The 18,837-nt window shown below is 50.3% G+C and overlaps 1 protein-coding gene across 1 annotated transcript in view; it reads left to right on the top strand.

Annotated features, from left to right (window-relative positions):
- The first annotated feature begins 1,156 nt into the window (after positions 1–1,156).
- Positions 1,157–18,837, top strand: part of DCHS1 (dachsous cadherin-related 1) — a 34,500-nt gene continuing 16,819 nt past the window's right edge. The window contains exons 1-2 of the mRNA XM_080642399.1: positions 1,157–1,368; positions 14,557–16,465. Of these exons, the coding sequence (XP_080498525.1) occupies positions 14,678–16,465 (1,788 nt within the window). The 5' untranslated portion in view covers positions 1,157–1,368; positions 14,557–14,677. The remainder of the gene's footprint in view (positions 1,369–14,556; positions 16,466–18,837) is intronic.

The raw sequence follows: 18,837 nt of genomic DNA, 5'->3' as shown, positions 1-18,837 counted from the left end.
GGACTCCAGCCTCTCGTTCAAAATCGCATTCCCTTCTCCTTTAACTGAAACTTTGTGCTCTCTCCCCAGAAGTTCCTGCTCTCTTTGAATAAGTCTCAAGTCCAGAATACCTTTCGACTCACACCTACTCACAGCCATAAGGACAGAAGGGGAGGAGTCAAAACTCTTCGAGTACTTTAATACTCTCTGCCTCTGTTTTATCTCACTTCTCCCCATTTTCTCCACCAAGTTGGCACCTCAAGCTCCTTCCCACCTCCCTGCCCAGTTTCCATCTCACTTTCCTTTTTCTGGGGCATATGTGAGGTAGACCACCATCCCCAAATCTCTTTGTTGCAATACCCTCCAATCTCTAGCCTCAAATTTAGTAAGAAAGAAGTTAGGGAAAGAGAGCTGAGCAATGAAGAGGGAAAGAAGATAAAGATAAATAGAAGTGACTAGGAGAGGGAAATGAGAGATTAAGGAGGAAAAAGGTGGGAAAGAGGAGAACAAGGACAGGAGGAATGACAGAAGGGAATGGGGAGAAGGCAGGAGGAGAAGCGGGTGATGAGGAAGAGACGGGGAGAAAGATGAAGCGAAGAGATGGGGGAAATGAGGTGGGGAGCTAGGGAAGGGAGAGGGGCATAGGAGAAGAGTTGGGGAGAGAAGACCGAAGAGAAGGGATGGGGAGAAGAAGCGGATGGAGGAGAACGAAGGGAGAATAGAGAAAAAAAGAATTGAGAGGGAGAAGGGTTGGGCGAGAGAGAGAATAGGACAGTGAGGGAGAAGAGGGGACGAAGGGGGAGTGGGGGGCGGGAGAGAAGATGGAAGGGGAGGACGAGGAGAAGGGGGCGAGGAGAGAGGACGTAAAGAACGGGATGGGAGGAGGGGACGGGGCGCAGTGACCTGGAGAAGGGAAGGGAACTGGGAGGGCGCAGAGCAGGGGCCGGATCCGGCGCCCGGGACAGGGGCCGGGAAGTCGAGGGGCGGAGGAGGCCGGGCGGGTGCTGGGGGGGCCGCCTCGCGGGGCGCGGGTGGGAGCGGGGGCGGGGGCTCCGCGGGCAGAGGGGCGGGGGCTCGGGTTACCGCGCGGAGGGCGGGGGAGGGGAGGGGAGGGGGCGCGGGGCCGCGGCGGCGAAGCTCGCATCCTCCGCGGGGCGGCTGTGGAGGAGGCGGCGCCCCTGCGGTGGTGGTGACGGCGGCGGACGGACACACCGACGGCCAGGGGCGCGAGGACCGACGGCGGTCTTCCCGGAGCTCATCGCGAGCCCGGAGACAACAGCGACGGACGATGCGCAGCCCCAGGCCCCGGGCGGGCGGGCGCTGCCCGGGGGGCTGACCACGGCCGGACGGCACCCCTGGACCGGGCGAGAGAGCCCGCGCCGCGCGGAGGTCAGTGCCCGCTGCTGTCTGGCCCTTTCGGCCGCAGTCGCCAGGCCCGGCCGGCCTCTCCGGGGCGGCGGCAGCGGCGGTGCAGCCGGGGGCTTTGTTCTGAGCCGGAGACAATGGGGGAGGTGGGGGGGCCTGGGCCTGCGGGACGAGGGGGAGCATGAACGTGTGCGCGGGGGCAGGGCCTGGGGGGTCTTTGTGTGCGTGTGTCCTCGAGTCAGGGTGTGTGTTGGAGTGAGAGTGCCGGGGGTGCGGGCAGGGTGTGTGTGTTCTACTCCGAGTGTGAGTGCATGGGTTGTGTGAGTGCGTGTCACTAGGAGGTTGTGTGCCTGTGTGTCTGCTGGCTGCGTGTGTATGTGCGTGTCACTCCGAGGGTGTGTGGGTTAGAATGAGTGTGTGTCATGGTGAGTGAGTTCCTGTGAGGGAGTGTGTGTGTGTGTGTGTGTGTGTGTGTGTGTGTGTGTGTGTGTTGCTGCCTCTGTGGGAGCCATGTGTCAGAATGTGGAGGATTGTGTGTGTGACAGAGACAAACTGAGACAGAGACAAAGAAACTGAGGGGGAAGAAGTAAAGAGAAGCAGAGGAGAGACAGGCAAAGCCTCAAGAGGAGGCTGGTCACCTCAGGTGGATGTTCTGAGTTTGTGTCCAGGACACCTGGATCAGAGTCCTGTGCAGGGGACAGAGGGAGGTCACCACAGGCCTGGTTCCACGTGGAGGGGGTGGGGAGAGGGAGATCTAGAAGCACAATGAACTCAGTGTGGCGTGGGCTGGGCCCGCAGCCATGGGGTTATAGGCCAGAAAAATATTGTTGCTTATGTCAACTCCTCAAATACCCACAGGGGACACAGTCATAGCCCTACTCAACCCACAGGGGACCCAGTCCCAGGCAACACGCATATTTAGAAGAAATGCCTTCAAAGCCATCACACACACCCAGAAAGCACTGTCAGAGCCAACACACACCTACGGAAGCTGCTCTCAGGACAACACACACCTACAGTAAGAATGATACAGCCAATACATTCCCACAAGGTCACTGTCAAGACCAACACATACTGTGGGGGGCACTGTCACAGCAATACATATCTACTGGAATCATTGTCACAGACAACCCATCATCTAGGTTACCCTTCATCAGAGCTGCATACAAAACAGGTATCCCAGAGCCCTGACACTAACAGGGAGCTGTATTGCAATCAGTCACCCTTACCACACACCCACTTGTACAAACCATAGGAGACATGCACACAACACACCACAGAGTGAGCTGTCCCAGCTGCTAAATAAACTCCCATTAACTTATGATGCTCACACCATGACTCCTCATCTATAGACTGCCAGGCTTACCCTCTTCAGGCCTGAAAATTTGACGGCCTGGATCAGTCTTCCCCATGCCCTATATCCTGCCGAAGTTCTAAGTGTCCCTCCAAAACTTCAGCCTCACAGTTCCTTAGCTCCTGTTACCTTCTTCTCCCTTCCCAGAACTACTCTATAGAACTGGTCCATCTCTAAAATTCTAAACTTCTGCATTCCACTCTCTGCCCAAAACCTCCTGTGTCTTTCCAGCTCTCAAATGCCCTCACTTCCATTATACTTAGTCTTCAACTCATCTTTTGCCCTTGACCTCTTTGCTTTCTCCTAATCTGTCCCTTGCTGGTTTTGTGCTCTTCTTCCAATTTATACTGTACATGTAGGATCCTGTCTTCAAGCACTCCTTGTCACTCTTGATTACATTGTCCTTGAGCCCACCCATCCCACAAAATAACCCTAGCTGGAATGAACTTTCAACTACACCAAGTGATGCTTCTATAAATACATGCTTCTATAAATTCCACCCTCAACTAGGCCCTCCATAAATAAATAAATAGATGATTTTTTATGTTTTTGTCACACCCCTTAACCTCATATCCCTCACCCATTGTTTTCAGCAGATTCATTAGTCACTTGCTGGCTCATTCATTTAGCAAACACGTTAAGCATTTACTCTGTGCCAGGCAGTGTGATAGGTGCTAGCATGACAAGGATGAACAAAATGGACATGGTCCTTACCTTTATGAAGCTTACAGGCTATGAAGTGAGTGCTATAACATGGCAGCACATAGCCAGTGTAGTGAGGTCAGAAAAGGCTTTCTGGAGGAAGTGACATTTAAGCTTCAGTTTGATGGATAAATAGGGAGTCATCCAAACAAAGGCGAGGTGGGAGAGATGGAGGTGAGGTGGATGGGTGGAGAATATTCCAAGCCAAGGGAGCAGCATGAGAAAGCCCACGTGAAGAAAGTGATATATGTTGAGGTATAAAGCAATCCAGTGCGCCTGGCACTAATAGCACTGTGTCAGGAGAGGTGAGAGTCTGGGAGAGAGAGGTCGATGGAGGGTTAGTTTTATCATGCGTTCTTATAGTTCATATGAAAAATACGTATCTAGCCCAAGAATAATGGAACATCACCAAATCAGTTAAAGTTGTGGTGCGATATGACCAGATCTGTTTTAGAAATACCACTCTGTCAGCAGTGTGGAGACTGGAGGGAAGAGTCTGAAAAGGGGGATAGTTGGCTGCTGCAGGAACCCGGGAGGAGATCTCGCTGACCTGAACTGGTAGTGGCAGTACAGAGAGAGGAAGTAGATGGTTTCAGGAGCTCTTTAGGCAGTGAGGGCAACAAGGCTCAGGGATAGAATGGATGTGAAGGTTGAGGAGGGAGGAGGTAGGAGCACCTAACCTGTTCTACTTGAACACTGAGAAGACGGAGGCCATCCCGCTTAAATTCCTCAAATTTCTGCCTCCTCCCTCAAATTTTATCTGCATCCTCCTCAACCTCTTCTGCTTTCCTGTAAGAATGAGGAGGCGGCTCTTCTATTTAAGACCTGTCCTCCGCCTGTGCTGTGGATCCCATCTCCTCCACCTCCACAGGGACATGACTCAAGTAATTATTCTGTGTCTTGCCCAGGTCTCCAGTTTCTCTCCATATACCCAGTTGTCCTTTGAGCATGTGAATAGCCTCCAGTCTCTCCTACCTTCCTTAACCCTGTGATATCTCATTATCCTAGAAACCCGCGTTGCTTCGCTACCACATTTTGTGAGTGTCTTCTGCACAGAGATGCTCCCACTTCTTCATTCCCATTTACTTCTGCCCTTCCCATGTAACTGCTTGCCCTATGAGAAAGTGGCCTCTCACCTGCCAAATCTAGGGATTCTTTTCAAAAGTCCTTAACTGCTTGGCCTCTTGATGACCATTCTCTTCTATTTCAATCATTTTTGTCTGATGGCTTCTGAGTCATTATTTTATTCTGTCAACACTTAATGAGCTCTCGTGTGCCAACCACACTGCTAGGTAATGGGAATAGTATGATGGAAGATACTATTCCTACCCTCAAAAAGCTTAGACCTCAATAGGAGAAACAGGCAAATAAGCAAATGATTACTAGTATAGTATGGTGGGAATACTAGTATGTGCATCCCTCTCCTGGCTGTTCCTTCTCAGTCTGCTTTACGGGGTCTGTTGGGTGGCCCCTAAATGTTACTGTTCCTTAGGGTTCTGGCTTGGACCTTCTTATCACTTTACTATATACACTCCTCTGGGTGACCCATCTCATTCATTTCCAGGGCTTTAATTATTTATTTAAGCTGATGACTCCCAAATATCTACCTCTTTCAGACCTCTCTTCTGACTTCCAGACCTTCATATCTGCTTCCTACCTGATCTATATAGCTCATAAGCCCCTTAAAATGTCCAAAACTGAACTCATATCATTCCTTCCTCCCCAAGCCATCCCCACTCAGTTATCAAGCTACAAACCCAGAAATTAACTATAGCCACTCCCTTCTCCACATGTCTCATAACTCAGAAAGTCATTGGAGCCTGTTGAGAGATCCAAATCTGTTGGGCCAGGTGCCTGCTGGGGTTCTTGGAGGGAGTGAACAACGAGGAAGCTGTGACCTGCCATCAGGCCACAAGGCCTTGCCATTCTCTCCACTCCACCAGGCCCCATTCCCTGGAGGTGCCATAGGCAGCCCCTTCCTCTAATGCCCCCTTCACATACATCCACTCCACACCCTCCAGCTCCTGGCACCCTAGCCCCCTTCTCCTCCTCATATCAAGTTCCCAGATACTTGTGCTCTTGCCTCTTCCCTCTCCTGTCTATCAGTAGTGATGGGAGCAAGACTGGACTCTCTAGTGCCCTGGTACCTGCAAAGCAAAAGTCCCTCCCAGGGGTTTGTGCTGTTGTATCCTTCTTTTTCCTGACTTCCCACTGCCTGCCCCTTCCTTCATCTCCAGTGTCAGTATTTCCTGGGTAAACCCTCTGACGTCCAGGCATTTTCAATCAATGCCACATGGGAAGGACTTCTTAGTTCTTGTGTCCCCTGGTGAGAGGGTACTTCCTCCAAGAAGTCCGCCTGGAACCCCCAGGCCTGAGTCAGGATGCCCCACTGTGTTCTGCTTAGCATACTAGAATCTCTTTATTTATGTTTCTCTCTCTAAGCTACTCAAAGGAAGGAGCTGTTGTCTTTCAGGGCCTAGAATTCCCATAAGGTTGGTGAGGAAGGAGGAGGGGAGGGAGGGAAGGAGGGAGCAGAGGTACACATCGGACCTTCCAGCCACACCATTTCCACCTGATTGACCCTAGCTTCTCTGAAGTCCCCTTTCCTCAGGTGAAAACAGAGGTAACATTAAGAGAGTGGCTTTGAGGATTCAGAAAGAAAACAGCTAATAAGTGCTCAAATTTAACTTAGTTAATTTTATTTCCAACATCTCAGTCCCTCTACTGTGCTTACCTGCCCCTCAACTTCCTACCTCTCACTTCCCCAAACTTGTTCTTTCCTCTCAACATCTCTGGGTTGCTACATCTTCAACTTCTCTGCTAGCTCCAGCCTCACTGGCCTCCTCTGCAGATCGGAATCTGCTGGTCAGGGTCAGAACTTAGGACCAGGCCCTTGCTGCCCATCACCACCCACCCCTAGATCCCTCACCATTTCCAGGTCTCCCTACCTGTGGACACCACAAAGGCAGCAGGGACTCGATCTCTCCAAGTCCCTTCTATTTCCCTACTGCTTAATATGGTGTTTGGCAGATGGTAGGTCTTCAGTAGATATTTGTTGAATAAATCTACTGATGAATCATTTCTCAAGCATGCCCTAGGCCTGCCTCTCCCCGCTTTTTTTTTTCTTTGTTTTCTGCAGTCCTCCAAGCATCCTCTAGTCCAGTGGTTCTCAACCTTTCTAATGCCGTGACCCTTTAATACAGTTCCTCATGTTGTGGTGACCCCCAACCATAATATTATTTTCGTTGCTACTTCATAACTGTAATTTTTCTACTGTTATGAATCGTAATGTAAATATCTGCGTTTTCCGATGGTCTTAGGCTCTACAGCAGCGGTTGAGAACCGCTAGCACGGTTGCCTAAGACCATCGGAAAACGCAGATATTTACATTACGATTTAGAACAGTAGCAAAATTACAGTTATGAAGTAGCAATTAAAATAATATTATGGTCGGGGGTCACCACAACATGAGGAACTGTATTAAAGGGTCGCGGCATTAGAAAGGTTGAGAATCACTGCTCTAGTCCCATCCCCTATATCACCACCTGACTCCATGCCCACCTGGACTGGCAACTACCTCATCATTGATTTTTCTCTCCTAAAACAGAACTTTGCTCATTCTCCCCTGTTCTGCCACCTGGCCATGACCTATTTTAAGGTATTTCCAAGCCCTCCGGCAGAGAAGCAGTAGTTTTGGAGTCTATCAGGGCTGTGTTCCAGCTGTCTCTCTGCTACTTGCTCTGAGCCTCAGTTTCCTCATCTGTGAGATAGCACTTACTAGTATCCCAGGGTTATTTGTGTGTCTAGAACACAATAGCAGCTGATATTTATCGAGGCTTCTCTGTATGCCAGACATTGTGCTAAATTTTTGTAGCATTCGTTCATTTAACTCTGTACAATGATAAAGTAGCCTTTAATCTCCATTTTACAGAAGATGAAACTAAGAGTTAGAAAGGTTAAACAACATTCCGAGGGTTATGCTGTAAGTGATAGAGTCAGAATTTGAACTCAAGTCTGTCTGACAACAACCCATCTTCTTCTTTTTAATCCTTACCCAAGGATATGTTTATTGGGTTTAGAACGGAGGAAGAGAGAGAGAAACATCGATCGGTTGCTTCCCACACACACCCTGACTGGGGATCTAACCCACAACCATTTTTTGGTGTACAGGATGACAGTCTAACCAACTGAGCTACCCGGCCAGGGTGCCCATCTTCTTAACCACTGTAATACTAGTTCATGCTTGCACACTTATAAGACATTTACTGAGTGCCAGACACTGTTCATACTGCGAACCTAGTGCGGTAAGTATTAGTATTGCCCTTATTTTATAAATAAGGAAATGGAAGCACTGAGAAATTAAGTGGCTTTCCCAAGTCACACAGCTAGTTAGTGTGAAGCTGAGCAAAAATCCAGTTGGTCTGGTCCCAGATTCCACATCTTCACCACTATCCTGTCCTGCTTCACTGTGATATATTGCCTTCCTATTCTGGGAGTTCAATAAGTATGCATTGATGAATGAATCTATGCTGACATCTTTTTTTTTAAATATATTTTATTGATTTTTTACAGAGAGGAAGGGAAAGGGATAGAGAGCTAGAAACATCGATGAGAGAGAAACACTGATCAGCTGCCTCCTGCACATTCCCTACTGGGTAGGTGCCCACAACCAAGGTACATGCCCCTGACCGGAATCAAACCTGGGACCCTTGAGTCCGCAGGCCAACGCTCTATCCACCAAGCCAAACCAGTTAGGGCTGCTGACATCTTTTCTATGGCTACTTATTAATCAATTCATTCTCTCTCATTTCCCACTGCAGCAGGGTTGCGCCCTTATGGCTCTCCTTACTGTTCTCCCCAAGGTCGCTAGTGAACTCCTCATTGCTAAAGTCAGCAGCCACTTCTCAGCCCTCATCTTACTTAACTCTCAGCAGCATTGGGCGCTGTTGATCTTTCTCTCCTTGTTGAAATGTTTCCTCCCTCTGTGATACTGTCTCCTTCTTCAAGAAGAATAAAGTCTTCTCAGTCTGCACTTTAAATGTGACTGTTCCCCAGGATTCTGTCCTAGACTCTCTTCCCACTCAAATTTCCTGATGGTCCCCACACCCATGGCTTTCCATTACTCCTTGATTTGTCCAAGTCCAGACCTCTCTCCTAGGCTCCAATCCACCTGTGCCTGGAACAATTCCACATGGGGATCCCAACAAGCACCCCAAAATGGCTTCTCCTCTGTGGTACCCTAATGGCACCACTTTAGTAACCAGGCCAGAAGCCTGAGCGTCGGTCTGGAGCCCTTCTATTCCCTCATCCTTCCTGAAGAGTCAGTGGCCAAGTCTTGTCAGTTTCAGTTCCTTGCATCTTACTTCTCTGTGTCCCTAACCCACTGCACCTGACCTGGGCTGTTACAGAAACCTCATACCTGTCTCCCTCCTGTAAGTTCTTTTCTTCAGGTCTCCCTTAGCTTGCTAGGGACTCTCTCCCCTCAACTCGCTTGTAATTTCTTCCTCTCTCCATCTTTCCCTGCTCCCTGAATCCCAAGCAGTGTGGAGTGCATAGTCCTGGTTTCAAATTGAGGCTGTGTTAACTCGGGGAAATTGTTTCACTCGGTGCTTCAATTTCTTCAATGGAAGGCGGGACACCTTCCTCACAGGGTTGTTATGATGATTAAACAAGATACTGTCTGTGAATTGCCTGGCATAGGGCCCAGCACACCATAAAAGCTCAGAAAATAGACTTTCTTTCTGCTTCCTCTGCTCACATCCGTCCCAGCCTCTCCCTGAGGTGCCTTCTGGGAGCCAGCCCTCAGGAGAGCCAGGCTCCAGGTGCTGCCCTGGCCACTGGTCACTTGTCCCTTGGGAAGCCAGTTTGTCATCCTTTTCCTCCTTCTCTTTTCCTTATTCTCCCCTCTGCCCCCTACCCTTCCAGCTCTGCCTTCTGCTTCTATCTACCTCCCCATCCCATCTCTCCAGGCCCACTGTTCCTGTCTCTGACTTCCTCCCCTTTCTGCCTTAACTCCACTCGCTTTCCTTGGCCATGTACACTCACTCTCCCTCAGTCTAGCTCCCTGTCATCCACCCACCAGAACTCTTTCCTCTCTCCCTTAGGCCTGGCCCTCTACCTCCACCTCCCTTTGCTCACCTGAGCTACCCTCTTCTTCCTCCACTTCTGTGCCACTCTCGCTTTAGTAGCTCTCCTCCTCACCCTGTTGTCTTTCTGGTCCCTGCCCCTCCCTGGCGCTGGGACAGGAAGTTGAGGGAGGAGGCCTGAGTGGTGCCAGCTCCCCCAGCCTGCTTCCCCTTCTGTACCTCGGGCCACTCCTCTACTTCCTCCTGGAGTATCCCCTTCCCTCATGGTCCCCCTATTCCTTCCCCAACCCACTTTTCCTTCCTCTCCCATGTACCCCTGCTCCCAGGCGCTATAGACACACAGGCAGCGGGGTGGGGGGAGGATTGACATCACATTGCAGGCCCCAATGAACAGTCTCGCCCCTCCCCCTCCTAATGAGAACCAGCTGTGATTCCAGAGGCCCAGATGTGGGGGTAGAGGAGGAGAGCAGGATGGAGCCAGAGGACAGAGTAACAGGACGGGGACAGAGTGAGGGCATGCAGCAAGGCAAAACTGGGTGGGAGAAGAGGTGTGACAGATCTGGGGAAAGAAAAGGTAGATCTGGGCAGGAGGCAGGACAGACAGATTGGGGAAAGACAAGATGGATGGTTGATCTGGAGGAAGGGATGGGACAGACCTGGAGAGGGAAAGAGGAACAGGGAGGAGGAGCAAATCTTGGGGAAGAGGCAGTGAGAAACACTGGACAGATGGGGGAGATGGTGCTGAGAAGAGAGTTGGAGAGAGGATGAGACAGTCTCGGGAGAGAGTCTGGAGTTCGAGTTTGGAACTGGAAGCCCTGGAGCAGGAAGTGGTGAGGCAGAGTCCAGACAGAGGCCCCAGGGACCTAGAGGTCACAGCTGCAGCCACAGAGCTGACCACGAGTGCCCCGGCAGCATGTGTGAGAGCATGCCTGCGTGTGGGTGGGTCTGCAAGTGTGTGCGCGCGTGCCTGTCTGTGTGAGACTGTGCATGTGTGAAGGTGGGTCTGTCTGTGCGTATGGGAAGGTAGTGCGTGGGAGTGTGCCTGTGCGTATACATGGGAGGGGTGGGGTATCTGCTTCCCCATGTGAATGTGCCTGTCCATGTGAGGCCTATGAGAAAGCACCTTTTTGTGTGTGTCTATATGTATGCCTGCATGTGAGTGTTTGGGGGTGGGGGAGTCCATGTGAATGAATTTGCACATCTGTGTGTGTGTGAAAACATGTTTCTCTGTATTTGTGAGGAGGGTATCTGTGTATGTGCCCTGGTTGTGTCTGTTGTAGCCTGTCCACGTGTGAGTGAATGTGTGTTGAATGTGCTTGTCTGCAAGTAAATTAGTGCATGTGTGGACCTGTGGCTTCATGAGTATGCACCTTTGTGTGTCCGCTGTAAGAGTGTATTGGGACAGTTGGCACTGGAAAGGGATCTATGCTGGGTGATGAGGAGGGCCCCAGAGTCTACACAGTTTGGAAGAAGGGCATCTGCCTGAGTCTGAATCCCTCCTTTTCAAAGTCGATCTTTCACCTGAGCTTTTATCGCATACCTTTCATACATCCTTTCATTCAAAAAATGTATTGATCATGTCCTATGTGCCATTCTCTGTGCTGTACACAAAAGTGAATAAGATACAATCCTGGCCTTCAAATAGCTGACATTCTGTCTCTGGGTGGGGAGGCAGAGAGTTATAACACAGTATAATAAGTACATTGACCTTACTGTCCATTCTCTCCTCTCCCCACCAACCATAACTGCTTTCTCTCTACTGACCGATTAAATGAATAGAACCAACTTTTAACCCTTATATGGAACCCAGTCTCTAGGCTTGGGCCATCCTTGTACTTTCAGTCTCTCCCCTCTTTGAATCAGGCCAATGTTCACTCTGACCTCCTTGTTCTGAACTTCTCTGACCTGTTGTTCCTTAGGGCAGCTCCATGGGCTCCTCAGTCTTGAGCCCCGGGGAAAGGGGTCTTAGTGCACACATAAGAACCCCAGAACTCTGAAGCTGGGATGAGGAGACCCATGAGAGAGCATCTACCAAATGCCCAGCTCTGTGCTCCTTGCTTCCATTGCCTCTAATTCTCACAAGACCCCACAGAGTAGGTCTTACCAGAGCCATTTTAGAGATTAGGAAAATAACAGGGACCGGTCTCAAACTCTGGAGACCCTGCTCTTTTTATAGCCTCACACAGATGGGAGAGTGTGGGGGCTGGGAGTGTAAGAGAGGGGCCAGAAACTCTCCTTCCTTAGCAAGATAGGAAGTCCTAGAGCAGAGCAAATCTGTATAGACCCAAGGACACACTTTTGTAGCCACAGGACTGACCATGATGTCTCAAGGGCACAGGCTTACATGTGTTTGTCATCTTAGTTGGCATGTCCATGACTATTTCTCTCTGTGTCAGTAGGTGAGTGTGGTGGTGTGCAATTCTGAGGCTCCAACCATTCATTCAGCACTGATTGCCTGCTGACACTATACCTCTACTAAACGCTGAAGAATCAGAGACTAAATAGGACCATCAGGTTGCTGTCTTCAGGGAGCCTCCAATTCTGAAGGGAGGCAGACATGTAAACAAATCAGGGCTGCTATGCAACTAATGTCAGTGTGCACCAAAAGCAGTGGGAGCCCAGTAGAGGGTCCAGCTGGCTCTGTAGGGGGTGATGGAGATGTAGAAGATTCCACAGAAGATAGGATATTTGAATTGTATCTTGAAGTTTGAGTAGGAGATGGCCACTTGGAGAGGATTTATAGGGGAAATCTCAGACCGAGAGAATACTTCATACAAGGCAAGGAATTGGGAAGGAACATGATAATGGTTTAATGTTGGAATGCAGGGTATGGTGGGAAAAGGAAAGGGCGGGCACACTGGAGAAGTTGGCAGGACTCAGATCAGGAAGATATATGAAGGAGGTTGGACTTTATATTTTTGGCCAGAAATTCTATACCTAGTGTCCATGAACCCTTGAAACTACAGACACAGTTTGTGAGTATGTGTATCTGAATTTTTTTCCCCTGGAAAGGCAGTAGTTTCTGCTCTAAGTAATGGGGAACCAGTGGAAGCCTTTTGTCAGGAGTGGTTTTTTGAGAGCTCTGGTCAGGTGGAAATGGATCAGATGATCCAAGCCAGGAGGTTGGGGGACCAGTAAGGAGCTGAATTGAAAGGAGAGATGACAAAACTGGCACTGGGACAGCAGCAGGGGGAAAGAGAGGAAAGGGCACCCTTGAGACATGTCTAATGGAGATGGTTAGGTTTGGATAACTAATTGGAAATAAGACTAAAGAAAAGTAAGGAAGCCAGGAGAGCTTCCAGATTTCTGGCTTGGACACCTGGATGAGTGGTGGTGCTGTTCCCAGGAAAGGGACTGGAAGAAGAAAATCAGCTTGAGGTGAAGGCTGGGGATCCGCTGTGAAGGAAGTCCAGAATATGGCTGGACATGTGTCTCCAGAGCTAGAAATGGAGATCAGAAAGTTATTAGCAAATAGGTGGTATATAAAAAAATGATTGATATGCCCTAGCTGGTTTGGCTCAGTGAATAAAGAGTCGGCCTGCGGACTGAAGGGTCTCGGGTTTGATTCCAGTAGAGGGCACATGCCTGAGTTGCAGGCTCGATTCCCAGTGGGGGGCATGCAGGAGGCAGTTAATCAATGGATTCTTTCACATCATTGATATTTCTAGCTCTCTCTCCCTCTCCCTTCCTCTCTGAAAGCAATAAAAAAAATATTTAAAAAAAATGATTGATACATTTGAATTGAAGGCATGGGAAAGGATAAGACCTCCCAGGCAGAGAGTGGAGAGGGGGAATGATGTGACCAGGATTGAGTCCTGAAGAGAACCAATTTTTTTAATCTTCACCCAAGGATATGTTTTTCATTTATTTGAGAAAGAGAGAGAGAGAGGAGAAAGAGAAACATCTATCACTTGCCTCCCATATGTGTCCCAACTGGGAATCGAATCCACAACCTAGGTATGTGTCCTTGCACGGGACGACACTCCAATTAACTGAGCCACCCACCCAACTAAAGAGCACCAGTTTTTAAAGGATGGGTAGAGGAAGAACTTGCACAGGAGATGGAGGAGTGGACAGAGAATGGAAGGAAGAGGTGGGGTCACCATGTGAAGCCAAGACTAGTAGGCTCCAAGAAGCCAATGACCACTAATCCAGTGTTCCAGAAGGATACAGTAAGAGGAGGATTAAAAAAGTGCCCATTAGACGCAGGACATAGACATGAGTGGAAGCTTAGTGAAAGCAATGTCATAGGAGAGGAAACCTCACTTCATAGAGGGTGGAGGGTGTGAGAAGTGAGAAATTGGAATAAATGAATCAACCTTTCAGAGAGGGTTGCTCTCACTTAGTCACTAAATGCCATCTTGAGGCTTTAGGTCTCCTCCTTCTTGAACTTCAACAGCATTTGAAACCCTGGCTCTCCTTAGCTTCAGAGTACCTCCCCTCTCTGGTTTGCTGTCTGTCTTTCTCTCTGGCCAGTTAAAGATTTCTTTGTCCAGCTCATGGTTCAGGCCAGCAATTTGCCCATCATACTTGACTTCTCCCACTACCTCCTCCTTTGTCTTCAAACAGTCATCAAGCCCTGTCTATTCTACCTCCTGCAGACCTAGCCACTTCTGCAGACCTTTCCCCTACTGTCATTTTCATTGCTAACACTCATCCAAGTCACCATCAAAGCAATGCCAGCTCCTGGACTCCCACAATTGTGTTACAAGGGCTGTCCTAAGATAACCATCTTCACAACATGTAAGTCAGATCTTGGCACATCCCTTCTCAAAATACTTTTGTGGCTTCCGTTTGCTTCTAGGATAAAGTCAAAACCATCAATATGGCTTATGAGTCCCTGCCCCATTTGGGAATCTGAGGGCATTCAGACCTGAACAATAGGAACAAAACAATCTGCTGAGAGCAGGGTCAGGTTGGGATGGGAACCTGCCAGGGAAAGATGAGTGGGTCCTGAGGAATCCTGAAGCAGAGGTTTCCTGGGTGTGAGGCAGCACAAGGCCCAAACCTCAGTCTCCCTGAACTGATTCCTTCCTCCTCATGGCCTTTTCCCTTCTGATTTTCTCCCAGGTCAGAGAGCCTGCACTGGAGCCAGTGCTCGAATTGGACCTGATCCAAAGCCTGAGATCAAGCTGGGCCCAGAGCCTGGCCTGGAGCCAGAGCCCAAGTCACATCTGGTCTTGCGCCTGTCATGCAGAAGGAGCTGGGCACTGTGCCTTCCTGCACTGGCATGCAGGGCCCCAGGCCCCTCCCCCTGATCCCACTGCTGCTACTGCTGCTGGGGACCAGGGTGCCAGGAGCCTGGGGTCAGGCTGGGAGCTTGGACCTGCAGATTGATGAGGAGCAGCCAGCAGGCACGCTGATCGGGGACATCAGTGCAGGGCTTCCGGCAGGCACGGCAGCACCTCCCATGTACTTCATCTCTGCGCAGGAGGGCAGCGGCGTGGGCACAGACCTGGCCATCGACGAGCACAGTGGGGTCGTCCGTACAGCCCGTGTCTTAGACCGTGAGCGGCGGGATCGCTACCGCTTCACTGCAGTCACTCCTGACGGTGCCACTGTGGAAGTTACTGTACGAGTGGCTGACATCAATGACCATGCTCCAGCCTTCCCACAGGCTCGTGCTGCCCTGCAGATACCTGAGCACACAGCTCTTGGCACTCGCTACCCGCTGGAGCCGGCTCGTGATGCAGACGCTGGCCGCCTAGGAACCCAGGGCTATGCGTTGTCTGGTGATGGGGCTGGAGAGACCTTCCGGCTGGAGACACGTCCTGGTCCGGATGGGGCTCCCGTGCCTGAGCTGGTAATTACTGGGGACCTGGACCGAGAGAACCGCTCACACTATATGCTGCAACTGGAAGCCTACGATGGTGGTTCACCCCCTCGGAGGGCCCAGGCCCTGCTGGATGTGACACTGCTGGACATCAACGACCATGCCCCAGCCTTCAATCAGAGTCGCTACCATGCTGTGGTGTCTGAGAGCCTGGCCCCCGGCAGTCCAGTCTTGCAGGTGTATGCATCTGATGCCGATGCCGATGCCAATGGGGCTGTGACGTATGAGATCAACCGGAGACAGAGCGAGGGTGATGGACCCTTCTCCATCGATGCACACACGGGGCTGCTGCGGCTGGAGCGGCCATTGGACTTCGAGCAACGGCGGGTCCATGAATTGGTGGTGCAGGCACGGGATGGTGGGGCTCACCCTGAGCTGGGCTCGGCTTTTGTGACTGTGCACGTGCGAGATGCCAATGACAATCAGCCCTCCATGACTGTCATCTTCCTCAGTGCAGATGGCTCCCCCCGAGTGTCCGAGGCCGCCCCACCAGGCCAGCTTGTTGCTCGCATCTCTGTGTCAGACCCAGATGATGGTGATTTTGCCCACGTCAACGTGTCCCTGGAGGGTGGAGAGGGCCACTTTGCCTTAAGCACCCAGGACAGCGTCATCTACCTGGTGTGCGTGGCTCGGCAGCTGGATCGGGAGGAGCGGGATGCCTATAACTTGCGGGTTACCGCCACCGACTCAGGCTCACCCCCACTGCGGGCTGAGGCCGCCTTTGTGTTGCATGTCACTGATGTCAATGACAATGTGCCTGCCTTTGACCGCCAGCTCTACCGACCTGAGCCCCTGCCCGAGGTTGCACTGCCTGGCAGCTTCGTGGTGCGGGTGATGGCCCGGGATCCTGACCAGGGCACCAACGGTCAGGTCACCTATAGCCTGGCCCCAGGCAGCCACACCCGCTGGTTCTCCATCGACCCCACCTCAGGCATCATCACCACGGCTGCTTCACTGGACTATGAGTTGGAACCCCAGCCACAGCTGATTGTGGTGGCCACGGATGGGGGCTTGCCCCCTCTCGCCTCCTCCGCCACAGTTAGTGTGGCCCTGCAAGATGTGAATGATAACGAGCCTCAGTTCCAGAAGACTTTCTACAATGCCTCACTGCCCGAGGGCACCCAGCCTGGAACCTGCTTCCTACAGGTACACAGTGGGGTGCTGCTATGGGCAGGAGAGGATCAGAGGGCCACAGGGGAGCTCAGAACAAGAACTAAGCCTTTCAGGTGCATCTGTTGATGGTGACTTATGCCAGAGGGTCTGGTTCTATCCTGTGAGCTCCAAAGTCTGTGCAGAGGGTAAGGGTTAGTGAAAAGATGAGAGAGCAGGGTGCAAGAGCTGGGTCAGGCAATCTTGGTAGTTGGAATTAAGATTGGGTCTAGAGAAAAAGTGTCTTGTGATGTCAAGAATTAACTTACCCACTATAAGTCTAGCACGGCTGAGCCCTGGGAACAAAGAAAGGTGACTGTCTTGGTGGAGAGACGCACCAGTAACTAGTGCTGTAACAGGCTGCATATGCGCTACTGTGGAAACCCAGAGGACAGCCTTTGAAGAACCAATGAGAGTTTGTCAAATGGATAATACAGGGTGTGTGAATAGGGGCTCCAGGCCTACAGAAAGAGCTGCAGAACACCATGATGTGTTCAGGGGACTTCATTGTTCAGATGAAGTTGTGCTGATGAGAAAGCGTTGGAGAAAGATGAGACAAAATTGTAGACAGAAACCAGATTATAAGCTTTGACTTTATCTTAAAAACCATAGGGAGCCCTGGCCAGTGTGGCTCAGTGGGATGGGTGTTAGCCTGTGGACCCAAAGGTTGCGGGTTCAATTCCTGATCAGGGCACATACCCGAGTTGCGGCTCATTCCCCAGTAGGGAGCTTGCAGGAGGCAGCTGAACAATGTTTACTAGTACTCTTACATCAATGTTCCTCTTTCCCTCTCCCTTCCTCTCTTTCTAAAAAAATCAATTAAAAATATATATTTTTAAAAACCATAGGGAGCCAATGAAGGGCTCTAGGCAAATCTGACATGTATTTTGGAAAGATTGCTTTGGCTGCACCATGGAGCATGGATGCCAGAGGGGAGACTGGAGGTAGGGAGGTCTCTTAGGAGACCAATGCTTGAAGTCTTTATGTCTCAGAAGTCCACCAGACCCCTGAACATCTCAAGGGCTCCCTGTCAGCCTAGACTTCCAGGCCAGTGCCTGGGCCTGGCTGACCCTCTCCCTTCTGGCCAGACTTAGGTTATTTGCCTGCCTGCTGCTGTCCAGCTCCCACCCACACTCGCATGCGTTTACTGTCCCTCCTGGCCCAGGACCAATGGGCTATGGCTTCCAAACTTCTTTCTCCTCACTAGTGCCTGAAGCAAGAGGGCAACTCTCCAGGTGGTTTCCTGGAGTTTTTACTGTTAGTAACCATAGGGAAGCAGGCATAAAAATAACCAGTGGGTATTCATAATGGTTACAAGAAGTCTTAATATTCGATTCACTCAGCATACATTTAGAGTATCTACCAGGTTCCAGTCGTTGTGTTAGGGACACAGAATACAGTAATGAATGAATCATTCAACTCCCCTCCCCCAACACCACCACACACACACTTCATGGAGTTTATAATGTAGAGGGGAGATTCATGTGCAAAGAAACAATTTTACTGCAATAAGAAAACATCCATGATGGGGATACATGTGAGGTACAGAAAGGCAATATAAATGTCTTCCCGAAGGTGAGGATCCTTGAGCTCGGACTTAAAGGGTAAGCAGGAGTTTATGAGGGGATGGAACAGTAAGGTACCAAGCAGAGGTGACATGCACAGAGTGGGAGAGGCTGACTTGTTTGAGGGTGTGAGATGGGAGAGTGGAAGATGAGACTGCAGGGAGGCCAGACAGTGAAAAGTCCAGCCAAGCCACGAGGTGTGAGCTTTTTGGGAACATTGAAGCTTTCTGAGTAATCTGATGATATTTGTTTTCTCAAAAGTACTTTTGACGATCAGTGTAGAGCAGTGGTTCACAGCTTGAGGTGATTTTGACCTCTGGAGGGGACATTTGGCAATGTCCAGAGACATTTTTTTATTGTCACAACAGGTGGGGTGCCACTGGTACCTAGTGGATATAGGCCAGGGATCCTATAATGCACCACGACAAAGAGCTGTCTGGTCCAAAATGTCAATCTTGCTGAGTTGAGAAACCCTGGTGTAGAGGAAGGATGGGGGATCAGACAGCTATGAGTTGTGAACTTAACAGTTCAGGGGAGAGACAACCCAAGCCTAGGTCAGGAGAGTGATAATGGTGATGGAAAGAAATAGACAAATAGGAGAGATAATGAGGATTTACTTAGTCCCTGGTTGATTGATATACCGGGAGAAGAAAAGGGAAGAACACATTTCTGGCTTGAGCGACTGTGTGGATGGAAGAGTCATTAGAGAGGGGTTTGGAATGATCATGACTTTAGTTTTGGACAGGTTGGATTTAAGGTGCCTGTGAGGACATCCAAGTGGAGATGTTGAGCAGGCACCTTACA

Source organism: Plecotus auritus (genome assembly GCF_963455305.1).
Source record: "Plecotus auritus genome assembly, chromosome: 9".
NCBI lineage: Eukaryota > Metazoa > Chordata > Mammalia > Chiroptera > Vespertilionidae > Plecotus > Plecotus auritus.
Note: the sequence above shows the minus strand (reverse complement) of the source record. Positions and strands in the feature narration are given on the sequence as shown.